Source organism: Ovis aries, chromosome 15, assembly GCF_016772045.2.
Source record: "Ovis aries strain OAR_USU_Benz2616 breed Rambouillet chromosome 15, ARS-UI_Ramb_v3.0, whole genome shotgun sequence".
Lineage (NCBI taxonomy): Eukaryota > Metazoa > Chordata > Mammalia > Artiodactyla > Bovidae > Ovis > Ovis aries.
The window spans coordinates 72,402,880-72,423,635 of NC_056068.1; the positions used below are offsets into that span (position 1 = coordinate 72,402,880).

Below are 20,756 nucleotides of genomic sequence, written 5' to 3' on the forward strand. Positions count from 1 at the left end.
TTTACCATATGAGCCACCAGGGAAGCCTGTTATGTACCTAACATGTACACGAAAGCATATAAATACTGAGGGTAGAAAGAGGAATTTAAAAAATATTTCTTTAGGAAGACACCCATACAATAAAGAATGTAATAAATGTTAATACAGAAGTATATATAAAGTACTGTGGAAGCTCAAGAGAAGGATGGTTTCACACACACAAAAAGAAATAAATGTCAGTGGAGCCAAGTCAGTTGGCCATCAAAAACATAAGAAAAGAAATGCATTCCAAGTAGGGGAATTAGCATGTACAGAGGCACAGAGGCTCCCAAAAGAGCCAGGAGGATTAGAAGACACCCTGGACAGAGGTCCTCAAGAAAAGTAGCCAGAGGTCTAGCAGTAGCAGCAAGACTTTCAGTTTTGAAATTTGTCATTGGAATGTTGAGACAAGTTCTAAGCGTACAGATTCGGTTTGAGCCGTGTCACCAGAACAGGTTTTTTTCTGTCCTCATTGGTCTGCTTTTTTAATCCCATTCTCAGGCTCCCCGTGGGTATAAGAGGACTAGTCCCCAGTAGCTCAAATAAAAGTTCTGCACTAGGGACTGTACAGTTGGTTAATGTCCCTTCTCAGAAAAAATCGCCAAGATACCAATGGGAAGGAATCCACTGATCAGGCTCCCCACATGGGAAGGGATGTTTCCGGCCAAGCAGAACAGGCACTTTTGCTATGAGGAGGAGGGTGCAGGTGGCTGAATAGGAAAAATTGTAAATGCTCAGTGAGTGGGACATTGAAGGTAGAGGTGAAGTCTTGGGGGGGGGGGTCTTCTTAAAGATTTTTCTCTATGTTTTCCATCATACTGTCTCAATATTTAAATAATATAAAATCCAGAATAAAAGATTTAAATATTCCTTCCTATATTTAACCTAAGGACATTATATGTGAAGAATAAGTTGCTGTGAGGGGTGGAACTTATGTTACAGTAGAAGTGTTCAATTTCCTGTCATAAAGGACCAGCGGAAAGTGATTGATTTTGGTTTCTGTTTTGCTGTGCTGTGCAGCTGCAGGATCTTGGTTTTTGCCAACCAGGGATCAAACCCAGGGCCCCTGCAGTAAGAGTCCTAACCCCTGGACTGCCAGGGAATTCCTCGAAAGTGATTGGTTTTGTAGAACTCAAAAGTGTTTATATCCTTAGATTGGTTATTTTAAGTTTACAGTGTTCGCCTTTTATTTCACTTGGCAGTGAAGTCATTACCTTTATATAGTGATATTACCATGTGATTTTACAGAATTCACAGAGACAGGACTCCAGATTAGAGATATAGAAATTAATAGTATCTTGAAGATGTCAGCAAATGAAATATATGAAAATGAACCTGACAATGAATAAGATATTTACTGCCATTCTATATAATTGGATACATGTAGCTATAAAAAATATTAAAAGGAAAATAAAATTGACTGTTACATATAGGTTGAGATTTTCTTTATTAAAATAAATTGCTGTGGTAACAGTGAAACTGTGTTAACCTGGAAGTCTTAAGAGAATGAATTATTTTGAACAGAATTCCATTTAGCTAATTTCCAAACACATGGTCAGTTTTTCCCTGCAGTTTAAATTTTGCCCTAAAATGTATTTCCTACTTTCTCACCTTTTTATTTACAATAAATTGAAAATAATTTCGGTTTTTCTTTTTAATTCAGGTCATTATAAGCATCATTTATTATGCTGTGGAAGTTGTAGGATTGTTTGTCCATTTGTGAAAAAACCATAAAATGCTCAGAGGTCTTGTGGGCGCATTATGTCATGTTTAATCTGTTAATGCCTCTCTGTAATTTGTCCCTCTTTTTGCTCTTGGGCTTATAGCAGCCACTTCTAAATGCTAAAGGTTTTGAAGGGATATTACCACTCCTCCTTAAATTGTATATAAAATCAGAGTGCACAGGCTCCACATGTTGGCTCATAGTGGGCCTGGTTGATAGAGGCTAAATATAACTTTTGTTAGTTGAATGGATATTGTAGCATTTACAAAGTTGTAATCTTTCTTAATCTTCTAAGGAGGAGAGATATTCAAAAGGAGAAAAATTCAAGCTGATTGGCATTTGCCAAAGACAGTTAGCATAAAGTCTTAAAATGTAAGAACGTGAAGGTACCTCAGTAAGAATATGCGTCAGGCTGTAAATCTTCTGTAACCAACCCTGCTCTGGCAGCGCTCCATGCCATTTGCTGCCACGGCAGAAAGAGAAGCACAGCTGTCTAGCTGTCAGTGGAGCCCCTCTGCTAATAATTCCGTCTTTGTGCCTTCTCTAGCTACCATACCTCTGTTGCACTCAGTGCTTCAAGGAAATGAAAAGTGCTTCCTCAGAGTTGAATGTTGGCCAAACCCATGCTATTCAAATACGATAAAGCCCTGGTTCTCCTGTGTCTTTTTAATCTAAAGCTAAAATTATACTTTATTCATTTGTCTTATTCTTTCATTCCACCTGTAGTTCTCCAAATTATCAGATTAATAGACTGGTTGGGTATTTTGGAATGGGAATGTCACACTCCCACATTCCTTCTCCCTCCCTCTGATTTTTTTTTTGTTTCTGTTTTTTTCTAAAAACCTCATTTAAATACACTTATAGAGAGGTATGTTAAATCAGTACCTCTCGAGGTCTGGCTAGTTCCAAAGTCAAGACTTTCTTTGACCTCCTATTAAAGCTCTTTTGCATTCTGACCACTGGCTGTACCTTTTACATTTTCTCCTGTAAAAATTTTGGTGTGCTGTAGTATATTACAAATAATATATTATATTGTTGTATAAAAGATTGATGGACTTTGCAGTTAGATCAGGTCATATTCAGTATAATTACTTTCCCTGCCCTTTTGGCATTTGACTGTTGAATATGTAAGAGAAGCAAAAATGTCCACCCTTCATTGAGAAACACCTACCGTTTTACTTGTAGGCCTTTGCTAGGTTTCATTGTTTGATAGAGATTAACAGCTCAAGTGGTCAAGTATAGGCCTTGCTATTATATTTTTAGTGCCTTTTAAATTCAGAGTGCAGTTTTAATGTAAATTCCGATATAGTAGGAAAGCCAGGGGAAGCAGTGAAGGGATTTAGTTATGAAAGAGAGACCCTGGGTGATGATAATTATCCATCACTGTATAATGGTGATTATGTAGTTCGGATAATTGCTATGAAAATATGAGTGGAAGTTACTCCAGACTAGCATCTCTTTTTCTTCTGGCATCTCTGAGACGGTAGAATGAAGAAAGGCGGATGAGTTTTGTATGCAGTCACCTAGCATCACCCAGTACTACTGTGCGTGTTATTAAAGCAACCATTGGACTTATTCCATGTTATTTTTATTCCCTCTTATTATTTATTTGTTGGCCATACTTCATGGCTTGCAGGATCTTAATTCCCCAATCAGGGATTGAATCTGTGCCCCTGGCAGTGAAAGCATTGATTACTAACCACTGGACCACCAGAAAATTCTCATTCCCTCTCTTTAATTTTTTTTTAATAGGCTTGCATTTACCAAGGTCTATGCAAGGCTATCTTTTGCTCTTAAAAAACTAGCTCTAAAATTAATTAATTGAGCTGCTGCAAGTTCTTAGAGATTACACGAATGTAGTTTCTTCTCAAAGTAGAACTTCTAAAGAGCTAGTACATAATTTGACAGTCTAACCCTAAGGGATACCAGGAACTTCATTCATGTCTTAGGTTCCAAGGCCACTTTCTTAGATTTTCCTGAAATTCAAAAAGCCCCATGTGTGTGTATGTGTTGTTTTCTCCTTGTTGTAAACATATATAGACAATTGAAAAATATACAAGTGTAAAAAGTAAAAGATATAAATATACCTCTCTTTTTAATCCCACTTTCCAAAAGTAAACCAGCTTAGTTTTTAGCATATCCGACATGTATACATCTAAGTCTATGAAAACGTAATTTCTTTAAAAAAAATAACACGCTTATTCTTTATCACTGTTTTAGTTAATTACGCATTGTGAATATCTTTCCGTGATAGTAGATCTAATTTTTCTGTATCCCATTCTATTGGACAATTGATTTCCCTGTTCCCTCACTGATGGACTTAGGTTTGTTTTTGTTGTTTGGTTAGTTTTTTTGTTTGTTTTCAGCTAAAGGCAATATAGTGAACATCTTTCTGTGTATCTTTGCCCACTTGTTTAAAGAATGCCTATAGTTTCCTAGAGTTTCTATTCCTAAATCAAGGGTATGTAATTTTAAAGTTTTGATATATGTTGTCAAATGAGCCTCCAAATAATAAGTTTATAAGCCTGCTGCCAGCATATAAGGATTCATTTTCCCTACATCTTCAACAACATAGTTGCTTGTTTATGATTCAGAAACTTGAATTTTAAACTCTTTAAGTCCCAAGGTTATTTTATATAATCTCTGATTTATGGTTTCACAAATAGCCTGTAAAAATAGATGCTTTTCATATTTTTCCTTTTATTGCTGCCATACTTGTTTAGATATAGAATGTGTTATCAAGACAAAGCAATCCTTTTTTTTTTGTTAGTATAGGTATAACATATATTTTAAGGAATTTATCATTCATTTCCAAATACTTCTCTTCTTGAATATTTCTTATATTACTAGTCCAGTCAGGATATTCATTTCAAAACTTTGCTCTTTTGAGTTGGAGTTCAAGGGACAGCTACTGAACCTCTCATTCTCTTTGCTGAAATTTACACATGATCACTTTTGAAATACCCTGTAAATTTACTGAGCACCTCACACTGACTAATGGCGATCGAACAGTAATTTAAGGCATATTGAAACTTCATTAATCCAAGTACATTTTAATGAAATCTGAACTTTATCTGTTTGCTTGCTTACAGGTGGATTCACCTATGAACTTGAAGCATCCCCATGACTTAGTCATATTAATGAGACAAGAAACAACAGTTAACTACCTCAAAGAACTGGAGGTGAGACAACTGGACAAGCAACACACAGCTGATACGTGGTGCATTTCACAGGAGCTGGAGAAGGCAATGGCAACCCACTCCAGTCCTCTTGCCTGGAAAATCCCATGGACGGAGGAGCCTGGTAGGCTTCAGTCCATGGGGTCGCGAAGAATCAGACACGACTGAGCGACTTCACTTTTACTTTCGCTTTCACGCATTGGAGAAGGAAATGGCAACCCACTCCAGTGTTCTTGCCTGGAGAATCCCTGGGACAGCAGAGCCTGGTGGGCTGCTGTCTCTGGGGTCACACAGAGTCGGACACGACTGACACGACTTAGCAGCAGCAGCAGTAGCACTGTGGTCAAAGAAGAATTGAAACCTGTTATTTCTTAATTCTTCTGACTTTTATAGGAATTTCTATTTTTAGATCATACTTTTCTTTTTTTTTTTTTTTAAATCAGAATGCTATTTGAGCACCAGTAAGAGAAACAGACTACTGGAACCTTGGTTTTATGCCTCATTCTTGACTCACATGTCCTTGAACAGCATTTCCATGTATAAATATTTCCATCAAATATAAAGAGGAATTATCTCAAGATAATCGTGGAAGGAGAGTTTGGGTAAAATATCAAAAGGAAGAATGGTTTGAATACCTCATAAAAATATAATTATGTTAATTCTCAGGTAGAAAAAATTAGGATCTTAGTAGTTTGTGTTATTATGACTGAGGTGAAAACCATTCACCACTTTGCGTCTTGAAAACTCTTCCTTCATTTTTATTTTATATTGAAGTATAGTTGATTAACAATATTATGTTAGTTTCAAGTGTACAGCAAAGTGATCCAGTTATACATATACACGTATTTATTCTTTTTCAGATTCTTTTCCACACTTTAAAAAGCTGATATTTATTAGCACTAATAATATCTGACCTTCTGGTTTCTGTCATTGATTTTTATAAACTGATTTTTCTTAGTAGCAAATAGTGTTAACTATTTGAAAAAGTTTTTTTTCTTTCATATAACCCCCTCTTAAAAGTTACAGTGTAAATTGAATTCAAATTTTAATGAAACTTTTAAGTTGCAGGAAAAAAACCCAATTTGCAAAATGAGATTTAGAAAATTATTGGGAATAATAAGAGTAGAATCAGAGTCTTAGAAAGCTAGAGGAATCATAAAGATCATCCTCATTTCAGAGGTAAGGAAATAATTAGACCTAAAGACTGAATTGCCTGATTTCATGAAACAAGTTACGGCAGAACCGGAGGCAGACGCCTTATCTCCTGGCTGTTTACAGAGATGAAACCAGGTAGCCATTCATCTTCTCATTACATAAAAGTTCCCGACTTCACTTACATAAATTTAAACTAGTACATCTATTAACAGTAATGTAATGAGTTTATACATAGTACTTAGTTTCTGCTTCATATACACAATGACAGATGAAAGACAAAATAGAAATGAAAGTAAAATATAGTCAGGTCTGAACACAACATAAACAATCTCCGTAGAGTTGAAAATGGAACAGAAAACACCAAGTTGAGACCGTAGCTAAAACTATAAACCTGCTGGTTGCCAAGACCAGGAATAGGTTCTGCTGCCTGATGTTCATTTCATCTCTGTGGAGTAAAGGGAACAACAGTGTTCTGTGCAAGATAAAGGAAGATCACCAGATTCACTACTGCTTGAAGACTGGGACGGAGCATGAAAAGAGTCTGGTGGGAAAAATTTTTAAAAGGCAGGAAGACAAAACAAAACCTAATGACCAAACAATGAACCAAACCATCTAGTGGTTCAATGATTGCATCTTCAGTTTCCTGAACACCATTTCAGGGCAGAGTGTCACTTTGGGTTAGAAACTCTAAAATTGTACGATCTGGTTTTGGACTTTGGATCTAGATAGAACCTGGAAGCAGCTACAAAACTGTTAGACCCAGGAGATGGTCATGGAGTGGTTGGGAGGAGACAGAGATGGAGATGGGGTGAAGGATGATTCCAGGAGTTTTGACCCAAGCAGTTGATGTTAGATGAGGTTGGCTTTAGCTGAGATGAGAAGACTGAAGGAGGTATAGACTGGGGAGGAGGCTGGTATATTAAGAAGATGCCTATTAGGAATCTAAGTGGAGACATTGAATGAGGAGTTGGTTCTTCTTATGTAGACTCCTGGGTAAAGGCTTGAGCTAGAGATTTAAGTTCATTTATCCTTCTTAATCACTGACACAGGAATAAATCCATGAGACTAGATAATACAGTTTATCTTCAAAGTAGTGACAACTGGGTATACTTCTTAGATAGCAGAATCAATACCAGAAGACAATAGCATCAAATGTTAAGTACAGAACTTTATAGTCTTTTAAATATAGTATTTTATATTCTCTTAAACCATCATTCAGGTGTGAGGACAAAGCAGTTTCCTGACATACACAGTTTACTAACCACAGACCTTCACTATACTGACCAATGTAGATAAATCTCAAAAGTGTTAAGTTTAAATAAAGGAAGTTGTAGAATATACAGTATGATACTATATATAAAATTTTAAAACTTGCAAAGCAGTGCTATATGTTGATTTTAGAGAGAGATATATAGTAATATTTAAGAGAATAAGGGCAGTATAGTAATATTTTATAAAAATATATTTGAAAATGATACATAAAACATTCAGGATACTGGTAACTTTTGTTTGCTTGCTTATGTATTTATAATATTTATTTTTTTCTCTTGGTCATGCCATGCGGCTCGTAGGATCTTAGTTCTCCAACCAGAGACTGAACTTGGGCTCTTGACAGTGAGAGTGCCAAGTCCTAACCATGGGATTCCCAGGGTAGGGGTAACTTTTGAAAGGGAGAGAGGGGTTTCAAAGACAGGTAAGAGGGGCTTCAACTATTTTTTTTTCTTTTAGAAAAATCTAGAGTATGGCAAAATGTTAAGATTGGTAGTGGAAATATAGCTATTATATAATTCCTCTATACATTTGGGAAAAAAATATGAGTAGCAGAAGTTTCTCTCAAACCTAGTGACTCCAGCTAGTACTATCAACACGCTGGTTGTCTTGAAGGACTGAAATATGACATGTTTGGACAATTCAAGGTGGTTTTAATTGCTGAGCATCCTGTGCCCAGGAAGTTGTTAAATATAGCTTTATAGATAGTCAGAGGTCATTTCATAAGGCACGTATGTGCCAGTATTACACATGTCATGTTCTCTTACTTTCTGTATATGGACACTTGTTTTGAGAAGCTCATTCATGTCAACTAAGGTAACCAAGAGCATATTTAGAATTCTCTGACTTGGTTAACACATTGAATTTTTTCTGTTACATGATATGTAGGTTGTAATATTAGAAAAATCCAGCAAGTTCTTATTTTCTTCTCAACAGAAGCAATTAGTTGCTCAAAAAATTCACATAGAAGAGAATGAGGACAGAGATACAGGACTGGAACAGAGGCATAATAAAGAGGATCCAGACTGCATCAAAGCCAAGGTGCCCTTAGGGGACCTAGATCTATATGATGGCACGTACATAACTTTGGAGAGCAAAGATATCAGGTAAAAAAAATTCTCTTTCCAAAAATAAAAGTACTTCTTCCTGAACAGACATTTCTGAATTTGAAATTATTTCTCTAATTAGAAAAAGCTTCAATAACTGATGACTATTGAAATTTGAAAGTTCAAAATATATACTATGTATAGAATTCTTACAAATCAATTAAAAATATTTATCATCACAGTAGAAAATTGAACAATTTATAGTAAAAAGTACAAATGGCCCATAAACACGTGGAAAAAAATATTTCTCGGTAATGATCAAGTAAGTGCATGCTAAAACATATTTTTCATCAAATTGGAAAAAAATATTTAAAAATCAGTAACTGGTAAAATATGGGAAAACTGTATACAAAAGTATAAATTAGTTTAACATTTCTAGAAAGAGTTTAGCAGTGTCTTATTAGCTGAAAAGTCTGCAGTCTTAACAGTCTGTGACTTACCTATTATTTTCTCTTTAACTCTTGATTTATCTCCTTTAAGTTGAAATCTCAAACTAATTTCTTCCAATAGCAACTATATGAAAAAGGTATGCATGTTGACTAATACTGATTGTACAGTGAGATGCTTTGAGAATATGATTTAATTAGGGGAAAATTGGGCATTTCTTCACTTTTCATTCATTCACTACTCCTTGCCTCTTGATTGTAGCCCTGAAGATTATATAGACACAGAATCTCCTGTCCCTCCAGACCCTGAGCAACCTGATTGTACTAGAATTTTAGAACTTCCATATAGTATACATGCTTTTCAGCACTTGCGAGTAAGTAGAGAAATTTGGGGGGCCTCATCTTCATTTTGTTCTTTAATCTCTGGCTTAGTCATGCTTTCTTTTCTTTCTTCTCTCCTTCCAAACAGCTTTTTGTTTTAACAGACATCTCCTACTTTTAAAATTCCTTCAGAATAAACACTCTTAAGATACCGAATTGTAATCTTTTATGTCTTATAATCTCCTTTTTCTTTTCTCTGTTTTCAATCTTTTCTTCTTCTCTTCAGGGTGTACAAGAGAGAGTTAATCTTTCTGCACCGCTACTACCTAAAGAAGATCCGATCTTCACGTATCTATCTAAACGATTAGGAAGGAGCATAGATGACATAGGCCATCTCATTCATGAAGGCCTGCAGAAGGTAAGTCGTCTGGGACTGAAGAGCCCAGAGGCTGTGAACAGGAGGTAGTTTTCTCTCAGAAAGTGTCTCCGCAGCTTGTTTTTGTCTAGAGAGTGATTTTAAATCCTGATCACAGCAGTATAAACTGTGTAGTTCAAAGTTAGGCAGAAGCGTTGACAATCCAGTCCCCTTTACCAGGGCGAGATGCTACAAAGTTTTATTTGAACTAATTCTTGAAAAAAACAAAGTATAAACTAATATAAGCAACAGGGCTTATAGGCTAGGTTATATATTTTGAGTGTGAAGGAAAATTTAACATTAGCATCTTTGGTACATAACTACACATAGTAAATACATAGATTATCACTGTTCTCTGAACAGGAAAAAAAAATCACCACAACCAATAAAATCTTCATGTAATTTTCTTTTAAAGAAACATCTACTTTAAAAAAATGGAATGCAGAATTATGTAACAGGATCCCAGAATTTAAATGTATCATTGAGGATAGCATGTGGGAATTTAGAGATAGTTTTTGCTCTTCTCTGTGCCTAAGGAGATTCATAAAATGCAGGCTAGTTTCTATGGAGTGGTATTAAGTAAAATGTGTAGTTGTAATCTTTATATACAGTTTACTCAAATATAGATATATTTTATACTGTTACCCAAATATATGTTTATTCAAATACTTTATATAAGATTATTTTTGTAGCTAAGTTACCTTCTTCATCTTGTTTTTCTGAAGGTAATATAAAATACCGCATCCCCAGAATTGATGAATAATAAGGGAAAACTGGCCTAGGATTTAAAATATCCTTCAGAGAATTGTTAGTTGAAAGTAGATCATAGTGGTAAGTGCTCTATAAAAAATTAAAATAGAGGGTTTATTGGGTGGCTACTTTAGATTAATCAGGCGGGGTTATCCTCTCTGGAAAGTTGAAATTTAAGCTGATACTTGAATGACAAGAAGAAACCAAAAGTCAGAGATGAAGGAAGAGCATTCTAGGCTGAGGCCACAGCCCCGAAACCTTGATGAGCTTAGGAGTGGATGAGTCAGCTCAGGCCGCCGTCACAGAATGCCGCAGACTGGGCGGCTTCCGCAACCGAGCGCTTGCAGTCCTGGAGGCTGGAAAGCCCAGGGTCGTGTTGCTGGCTGATTCAGTCCCTGGTGAGGACTCTTCCTGGCTTGTAGGTGGCCGCTTTCTGGCTGTGGCGTCAGGTGGCTTCTCTGTGTGTACTTTGGGAAGGAGTGGGTGCGAGGGGGAGAGAGAGAAAAAAATCTTGCTCTTAGAAGGGCACTGGCCGTATTGGATTTTAAACCTTTGTCGCTTCTTCAGAAGCCTTATCTTCAGTATAGCCACACTAGGGGTTAGAGCACCTATATATGAATGCTGAGAGAGAGACACATTCAGTCTATAACAGGTGTTATATAATTAAATTCAGGTCAGTATGGCTGGAGCCTGGTGAGCGAAGGGGAGGGTGATAGGGAATGAAGCCAGAGAAGGTGACCAGGGCCAGGTTATCTCGAGCTCTGAGAGCCAAGGTTAGGACTTTGAATTTTATTCCAGGTGTGCTGAGAAGCTGAAGCAGAGAAGGGACATAATTTAATTAGTGTTTTTTAAAAGTACACTCAAACTTGTATGGAGAAATGACTCAAGGAGGCCAAAACTGGAAATAGACCGGTTAGAGGGTTAGTGCAGTAATTCAAGAGGGAGGTGAAGATGGTTTGGACCAGAATGGTTAGTAGTGGAAATGAAAGGACTTAAACTATTTCAGAAGATGTTTAGAAGCTGCTTAATCAGATGTGGAGAATGAGAGAAAAAGAAATCAAGGATAATTGCTCAATTTTTAACGTGAGCAACCTGAAGGAGGAGCTGGTTTGGTGTGGAAGAAGATTAAGATAGAGTTCTGTATGGGTCAGGTTAAACTGAAATACTTTTATGAGTCTAGAACTCCAGTAGAGGTCAGAGCTGGGTTTAGAGAGAGAGAATAATTGTTAAACAGGGAGACTTTGTAACGATGGGATTGGATAAGGTCATCTGGAGAAGAGTGAAGTTGGAGAAGAGGTCCTGGGTCCTCCTATGTCATCTGTCAAGCAGAGAGGGAGGAGGGGCCAGCAGAAGCCGCCCAAAAGGATGTTCAGAAGAATGTGGTATCTAAGTGCCAGGCAGAAAAAAAGTGTTCAGTAGAGAAAGAATAATAAGTAGTGACATTCCAGCATTTATAGCTTTGGCAAGAGATTTAATAGGAAATCTTACTGAAAGATTTTTCTTTAAAGATTTATTTTTCTCTTCCAATATGATGTGTAGAGTACTCTGTTTATAATGTTTTTAGTAGTTCATGTTGAATTTTTAATTTATTGTTTTGTCCCAATTCACAATGTAAGTTTTAAAAACAGATTAAAAACCATTTGTTGATTTAAAAAGAAACTTTCTCAAAAGGCTACTAAAAGACAGACTGATGCCTAAGTCATAAATCAGTTGTGAAAGAATATAGCATCTGCTCTTTCTAGAACCTACCAGTTCAGTTCAGTTCAGTTGCTCAGTCATGTCCGACTCTTTACGACCCCGTGGACTGTAGCACACCAGGCCTCCCTGTCCATCGGCAACTCCTGGAGTTTACCCAAATTCATGTCCATTGAGTCGGTGATGCCATCCAACCATCTTATCCTCTGTCATCCTCTTCTCCTCGTGCCTTCAGTCTTCCCCAGCATCAGGGTATTTTCAAATGAGTCAGCTCTTCACATCAGGTGGCCAAAGTATTGGAGTTTCAGCTTCAGCATCAGTCCTTCCAATGAATATTTAGGACTGATTTCCTTTAGGATGGACTGGTTGGATCTCCTTGCCAGTCCAAGGGACTCTCAAGAGTCTTCTCCAACACCACAGTTCAAAAGCATCAATTCTTAGGCGCTCAGCCTTCACCTTTCAGGATGACTTGGGTAAGAGGAGAGGAAGCAGTCCTGGGTGGCCCCAAAAGGCAAAACTGGGACCAGCCAAGTATGGACCTCAGTTCATGACAACAGGAGAATTTCTTCTAACAGAGCGAGCTGTCTTGGAATGGATTAGAGACGGCACCGAGCATGCTAAGGACAGTGAGGCCGCAGAAGGCCAGCAGGAGCAGAGTTTGGGATTACAAGACCCAGGTTCATGTCGTAATGTTGCCCTTTCTGGGCTCTGGGATCTCGGGAGCCTCAGTTTCCTCACCTGCAAAATGGGAGGAGTACTAATGGAACAAGGGTTCCATTAAATGAATTCAGGCCTTAGCACAACCTTTGATATTTCATGTATTTGCTTGTTTATTGTCCACGGGGCTTCCCTGATGGCGCAGCAATAAAGAATCTGCCTGCAATGCAGGAAATGCAAGAGACGTGAGTTCAAACTCTGGGTTGCGAAGATCTCCTAGAGGAGGAAATGGCAACCCACTGCAGTATTCTTGACTGAAAAATCCCAGAGACAGAGGAGCCTGGTGGGCCTACAGTCCAAAGGGTCACAAAAAGTTGAATGCAACTGAGCATAGCATTCCTTAGCCAACTGTACCTAGTGCTAAAATCTTTCATTGCATTACTCAAAAATCATAATTTTTCCTTGAAGATAGAATACTTAATGGATGATTAAAGCAGAATTATACTGGTTTTAATCTTAAAAATAGCTTTTAGAAAGAAAATAACGGATCCTTTTTAAAAAACAGACTACATGAAAATCTGTAAAAGAGAAAGTAAAACTTGTCATTTAAAGTCAGAGATAATTACTGTTTTATAATATTTTGGAGGGTTTTTTTTTTAGTTTAACATTTTTATAGTTACACCTCTTTTGTCTTACGGTTGATGGTTGTGCTAAGTCTGTTTCTGCGCGTGAGCTTCGTCTCTTTGTGGTGGGCAGGGCTGCACTCTAGCTGCAGTGTGCAGGCTTCTCATTGTGGTGGCTTCTCTTATTGCAGAGCATGGCCTCTGGGACATGCAGGCTCAGTAGTTGTGGCTCACTGGCTTAGTTGCCCCGCATGTGGAATCTTCCCGGACCAGGGAGTGAACCCATGTCCCCTGCATTGGCAGGTGGAGTCTTATCCACTAGACCACGAGGGAAGTTCTTTAGTTAAAAATTGTTCTCAAGGATAAATTTTTAATCATGAAATTTGGGGGTAAAAGAGTAATCACATTTTTTAAGGTTTTATACATACAGGTTGTTAAGTTGTTTTGCGCCCCCCCCCCCCCCCGCCCCCCGCCAAGAAATGCTCTACTAACCTACAGTTAATATCGGCAATTAATATACACTGTAGCCTGTAGTGAATACTGGCATTCTGTTTAATCTTTGCCAATTTTTAAAAGAAAAACTTGCATCTTTTAGATTATTTTTTGTAGGTAAGTTTTGTATTTTTTTTCACCTGCTAAGTAGCCGTTGTTTCATATTTTTGAATTGTCCATGTTTTTGGCCCATATTCTCTTGGCTTTTTGTCTCTCTGTTTAGATTTTTTGTTTTTTTTTTAAATTTTACTTTACAATACTGTATTGGTTTTGCCCTACATTGACATGAATCTGCCACGGGTGTACATGAGTTCCCAATCCTGAACCCCTCTCCCACCTCCCTCCCCATATCATCTCTCTGGGTCATCCCAGTGCACCAGCCCCAAGCGTCCTGTATCCTGTATCGATCTATCTGTTTATTAAAGATATTAAACATTGGCTGTCATATGTTTTTTCTGTTTTATCTTAAATTTTATGACTTTTTTCATTCTGAATTTGAGATTTCTTACTTGGGTTTAAACTTACATTGAGTTTTTGACACAGTTCAGTGTAGTGTTTTGACCTCTCTGTGGTTGCAATCAGTGTATGTTCAGGGATGAAAAATCGAAGCCACGAAAGGAGAAAACCTGTCTGCTATCTGAACTTCTGTTTAACTTGACTAAATAATATACTTATTAATATATAGTAGACATTTTTAGCAATGTGAAGATCTGAATGAGTTTCTGATCACACTGAGAAAATGACAACTAAAAATACATCTTTCACAAAAGCATTGTATTTGCTTACAAACATACCTTCATTCCGATGTTTAAATAGGAAACTTTATAGTATGTTGATTTCAGGAATTTCATGTTAGAACAACTAGCATTTTCTAAGTAAGCTAGATTCTAACTTCTGAAGTCCTGAAATAGGGCCCAAGTTGTGGCCGCTTGGTAAGATTGTCGGCTTTATTTCCCTCTTGGAATGATAGCCTAGGGTTGGACAGTCTCTCTGTTTAGACCACACCTTAGTGTACTTGTTCAACTACTAATCAAAAACCTCTTTTGATACAGATAGTTTATTTGTACTTTGCCCTCTGCTTTGTCACTACTGTGTAAGTCTTGATCTTTACCAAGTTCAGACGGCCTAGAGTGGTAACGGTACTCATTTTGAACATTCTGAGTTGAAGAAACTATCTTGGGTTATGTTTGGTTGTCATTTTATGTATTTGATTTCTAGAACTCTTCCTCGTGGGTACTATATAACATGGCTTCATTTTACTGGAGAATAAAGAATGAGCCATATCAAGTAGTGGAATGTGCCATGCGAGCTCTTCACTTCTCATCCAGGTAGGATTCCTGCCCTTCTGGACCTGTTGATTTTCCACACAACTCAGGACTGTTAAATATATATATAAACAAAGAGAAGCGTTGTATGTACTTACTTTCTCCTCAGTCCCTGTTCCAAGAAATTAGTCCAGTCAAAAATGGTAGATGTCAAAGAGTTCAAAACGATAACGGCATAACACGCTTCTGATTTCTGTTAAGGAAAAAATATGCGATATAGATGCCCTCTGACTTACTTGGGACTTGGAAGTAAGGACCTAGGCTGGAGAAATTATCAAAAGTTAAATTTTTCTCAAAGCAAACGTCAGCCGTAAATACATTTTAAAATCATAAAATGTCTGCCAGCCTTGACTTTTGTGGCAAAATTTGTAGCCATCAGATTGAGTAAGCACCATCAATGATGTAAAACGAAACATTAGGATTTTCTCAAATTATTTTCCCCATCTGTAAGCAAACTCAAAATTGCTTTCCAAAGCTCAATAGCTTTGAATGTAATTTGCACCTGTCAGGTAGTTACAGATAATTGTGGAGCACAAGCTTCTTTCCTGATGTCTAATTACATCTCTTCTTCTCTTGTAGGCACAATAAAGACATTGCCCTGGTCAACCTGGCAAACGTTCTGCACAGAGCACACTTCTCCGCTGATGCTGCTGTTGTGGTCCATGCAGCTCTGGACGACAGTGACTTCTTCACTAGCTATTACACTTTAGGAAACATATACGCAGTAAATACAGCTTTTTTTACATGAACCAATCCAGTTGCTCTTTCCTTTTTTTTTTTTTCCCCCCGAATAAAAAAAATACCTTTTTCCTTTCTAGACAAGGGAAAGGGGATAGAAATGAAGAAACCTAAAAAAAAAAAAAAAAAACTCAAACAATAATGAATCATAAGTGTCCTAGCCTCTTGACAAAAAAGAATAATAAATTGATAGGAATATTAAACTTCTTTAGTGTAGTCCTCTTAAGATAGCAGTTATTTGAACTGAGCCATCCTATACAGCATCGCGTCATGTTATGGAGGTTTGGCCACTGATTGAAATAATATTCACTGTATGAAATTTGGTGTGATCTCATGAATCATAAGGACATTTGGACAGACACAACCAGGCTAACATTTTTCCCTCCTGTGTTTGTGTATGTGTGTGTGTTTGTTTTTGTCTCTTTAGATGCTTGGGGAGTATAACCACTCAGTGCTCTGTTACGACCATGCTTTACAGGCCAAACCTGGGTTTGAGCAAGCTATAAAGAGGAAGCATGCTGTCCTGTGTCAGCAAAAACTCGAGCAGAAATTGGAGGCTCAACATAGGTAACTCGGAGGAAAAAATTTTACTAAAGCACTATTTTACTGAAGCATGATAGGATCATAGGTTAGACCTGTACAGGGTGAAATCAGTGTTAATTTGTTCATTAGAATTAAGAAAAACACCTTTTCACTTCTACTAGTCCTGTCCTTTTTCTCCAAATCCAGGAGGCTTAGCACAAGTCAGTGGTTGTGTAAATGATTCTAGGTACCAGAGAATGTTTACAGTACATGCCATCATTTAAATCTTTACAATCTTGATCATCAGTTACTTGTATGAAGTCTGATGAAGGAGGGGGATACTGCCAGATGCTTAGTAACTCTGTGGATTACATTTTTATTTCCATGAATTAGACTGTCAGTAAACTCACTGGCACATGCTATGTTCGATCTTTCTCCCCTTCGACTCCTAGGGTTGGGCTATTATTTTGGTTAAGTGATGTTGAGAGAGATGATTTGGCCCATGTTTTACAGATTTGTATAAGTTGCACAGTAATAGAATTCTGTTGTACTTGATCCTCATACTTAATTTAAAAATGTACTGTATTTAATTCAATAAATAATAAGACCAGTGAAGGAACTTCATATAATTCAGAAGTGAATTGTTTATCACGTATAAAATTTTGAGTCTGATTATTAAAGAATTCAGTGGAGATTAGGATTTCATTGAATTTTCCATTTAATGAATAAATTTTCCATTTTCCAATCTGTTTAAAAGCCTGACGTAGTCAAAAAGGAAAGAATGATAGCTTGTTTATGCCTGGCTTCTGTTATACCTGCTCAGAACTTGCCCTTGCTGAGCTTCTTCCAATATTATGCTCTTCTTACACAATCTGTTCCGCTCTTAAGTCTCCATATGTTAAGCATAATAAGTAATCAGATGTTTGTGACTAAATATAATGAAGCTACTGATTTATTGACATCAGCTGGTAGAGAATATTCCTTTCCAAGCAGTTTCTGTGGTTTTCCCCCAAATCTGTAAACCAAGGAGCTCCAATGCAAGAGCCTTTTTTGTTAACCTTTTGTTTAGGTAGAATCAAAAGAAAAGGAAGGTTCTAGAAAGGCTTTGATTGTCCATGGAACTAATCTTTGTGGAGAAAAACAGAGTTGTTAAATCTGTAGAGCTTTGTAGTATATCGCTCTGTGTCTTTTTTGGCCCTTGCAAAGTCCACCACACCATTTAATGTCATTAATTGTTGTATTTATGAGAAGAATTTCACATGTCTTTTTACCATGCAGATATTAATAAAGCGGTAGCATTTATTTAGCCCCATGGTTTTTGAGATGGTGGTACAGTGGTTGTTTGCTAAAAGTAAAAATCTTGCAATTTTTGCTGAGAACCAGAAAATCTGTGTATTTAAGTGGGCTTAAACATTTACAGTTTTGAAGCTCTGTAACTTTTTCCTGGCATTAAAAAATGTTAAGATCCCTCCAGCGAACACTGAATGAGTTGAAGGAGTATCAAAAGCAACATGACCACTACCTGAGGCAGCAGGAAATCCTAGAAAAACATAAGCTGATTCAGGAAGAACAGATCCTAAGAAATATCATCCATGAGACACAGATGGCAAAAGAGGCACAATTAGGTAAGTCCTGATTCCAAGTAATTTTTAAAGGCAGATGAGGAAGTTCACGTCTAGTGTGCTTCACTTTCAGAACTCTCACGTAGCCACGAAGCAGTGTAAAGTTGTGCTTATGATTTCCTTCAATCTTAAAATGAAATTATCACTGCAAGTGGGCCGGCAGGCCTAGGAGCCAGTTTGATCCTCCTAGCTTTTTTATCATTCACATTTTAAAGTAAAAGCCAACTTTTGTAGCCTGAGTCCAAAAGTTTTTTGCCTTCTGTGGCCAACACTGATGCTTCTCTAACTGTAATGTGCATGCCAGTCTCTTGGAAATCCTGTCAAAATGCTGATTCTGATTCAGGAGGTCTGAGGTGGGGCCTAAGATTCTTGTTTTTGTAACAAACTGCTAATTGCTGCTGGTGGTCAGAAAGCTCACCCAGAGCAACATAGCCCTTCAGCAAGTTAATGCAAGCCAGACACACCCTGGGAACAAAAAATCCACACTTTTCAGCTAACACTGGCAGAAAGACTACATGTTCTTTTTTTCTTCCATTAAAAACAAATGTTTTATTTTAGAAGAGTTTAGACTTTGTCTCAAGCAAAGAAAGTCATCAGTGGATTACTTTCAGGAGATTCTGAAATCCTCCCCCAGATTACACACAGTATGGTGTATATGCGCAACTTCTTTTCTGGGAAAATGATATATAGCTCTTGGAGGGGGGTTGTGGGGGAGGCACGCCGTGTAGACATGCAGACTCTTAGTTTCCTGACCAGTGGTTGAACATGTGCCCGTGCAGATGAAGCATGGAGTCTTAACCACTAGACCACTAGGGAAGTCCCATTATGAACATCTCTTACCGTCTGTGACCCCAAAACAGAACCACTGGTCTAAAGGAACTGGCATTGATGGCATATCAGTGATTTGGTTGTACCCAGAATGTTTCATTTATGATCAAACCCTGTGGGAGCAGGTACGACAGCTTGACACCAAAGAAGAAATGAGTAGAATCCCTTATGTTATATCCTTCTCCCTTGATAAGCAGAGTCTGTTACAGCCTCTTGGGGGTTGCAAAGAATTGGACGTGACTGAGTGACTGAACGACCACATGACCATTTATAGTCCCATTTTACAATTCACCTGACAAGTTTTCTTTGCTATTTTGAGTGTGAAGAGTGTGTTTGGTCCTTGGGATTGCTTACTGCTCAGTCTGTACTAAAATGCAACCAGAGCTCTTATATATATATTTGAAAAAGTTATGAAGTATATAAAGCAAATTGTCTCCAGGGAGATGGGCAAAGTCTTACAACAATTTACTCTGTAGATTTTACAGTCATAGAATTGCCAGAAGACACCTCAGTGATTATTTAGTGGCACCTTCCTTTATAGATGGAGAAATTGAGGCTTTAGAATGATTTAATGAACCATTAAGGCGTTTTCCCCTGGATAAGTACCCCTTCATGAGTACTCGCCAGGCTCTGAAGAGTGCAGGGCTAATACTACATGACTTAGACTAAGAAAATTGTGTTGGCATTGTTGGTCTTTTCATCAGTTTTAATTTCCTTTTGTATCCCAGGAAATCATCAGATATGCCGTCTGGTCAACCAGCAGCATAGTTTACATTGCCAGTGGGACCAACCTGTGCGCTACCATCGTGGTGATATCTTTGAAAATGTGGACTATGTCCAGGTCTTTTTCTTGGTCTCTTCTAGTTCTTATAAACTTTTGCATATCAAGAGTAATATTGCTCTCCCACCCCCAATTCCTTGTATATTTGATCTCTGAAATGTGTGATTGTCATTTAAGATTTTGAGTATCTGTTATGTTTATAAAGTCAGATTTATAGACAGTACTCAAGTTACTTCATGAATGACATTTCTGTTTCCTAAAGCACTAGCTGTATTTGTCTTTTCATATGTGTCTAATTCCTGTCTTTACCATGAGAGCTAGAATTGGTCTACGACTCAAAGCCTTTACCTTTCCTTATAACTTACTTGAGTAAGACCTCTAATTTACAATTTGGGAAAGAGTAGCCATGCTCTTTGCAAAAGTTGCTTCAACCAAAAGCATTAACAAAATGATCATTATCAACAAGAAATGTTTATTAAGCACCATTGCTGTTTGCGTGTTTTCTCTTTCTTCCTGTCTCTGTGTATGTCCACACAGGCACATACACGTACATGTACAGCCACACAAGCACGTAACATCCCAGCCTGTCTAGTTGGGAAGAAATAGTACATAACGACACCAAATAGCATGTAACTGATGCTGATATGGATAGTAAATACAACCAGAGTCCAGTTTTCATTCAAAAGGAGACTGGAAATAAAATAACATTTATTATATCCTATGGAAAACCCATCATGTCCTTAATCAGAGATACAGAAATTTCTAGTGAGAAGCAGTGGAAGTAATTAAGAGATCAGGACAGCTTCTATATAAAGACAGACCACGAAAAATTAGAATGCTTTAATCTAGAAGAAAAAAAAAGAAAGAAAACCCAGACATTGGGAAAGAGTAAGAAGCAAAAATTAAGAGGTCATTTAGGAAAAGAAATAGTAATAGAGGCCAAAAGCTTACTATGATTATTGTGAGCCACCTTCTAGCAATATCCCATGTTTAGTTTTTAGGAGTAGTAAAGGAAGAACGGACTCACACCCTCTAAGATTGTAGCTCCCTGTCTTAAATCTAAGCATTTTAAGCGGAAAAGGGGAATATTTAGAAATCAAATAGACTGAAACACAGTGTAACTTTCGGAAATCATAATGGTCTCGAGACAG

At 37.4% G+C, this 20,756-nt stretch overlaps 1 protein-coding gene across 3 annotated transcripts in view; it reads left to right on the forward strand.

Annotated features, from left to right (window-relative positions):
* The window catches only part of TTC17 (tetratricopeptide repeat domain 17), a 125,532-nt gene that overhangs the window by 17,776 nt on the left and 87,000 nt on the right, over positions 1 to 20,756 (forward strand). For 2 of the 3 annotated variants that reach the window (XM_027979637.3, XM_027979638.3), the window contains exons 2-10: positions 4,834 to 4,923; positions 8,281 to 8,450; positions 9,099 to 9,210; positions 9,444 to 9,575; positions 15,008 to 15,117; positions 15,694 to 15,838; positions 16,280 to 16,419; positions 17,839 to 17,999; positions 19,553 to 19,665. In XM_027979637.3, the coding sequence (XP_027835438.1) occupies positions 4,834 to 4,923; positions 8,281 to 8,450; positions 9,099 to 9,210; positions 9,444 to 9,575; positions 15,008 to 15,117; positions 15,694 to 15,838; positions 16,280 to 16,419; positions 17,839 to 17,999; positions 19,553 to 19,665 (1,173 nt within the window). Of the gene's footprint in view, positions 1 to 4,833; positions 4,924 to 8,280; positions 8,451 to 9,098; positions 9,211 to 9,443; positions 9,576 to 10,384; positions 10,404 to 15,007; positions 15,118 to 15,693; positions 15,839 to 16,279; positions 16,420 to 17,838; positions 18,000 to 19,552; positions 19,666 to 20,756 lie in introns of those variants that run through there. The other variant, XM_060400064.1, reaches the window with a different exon arrangement.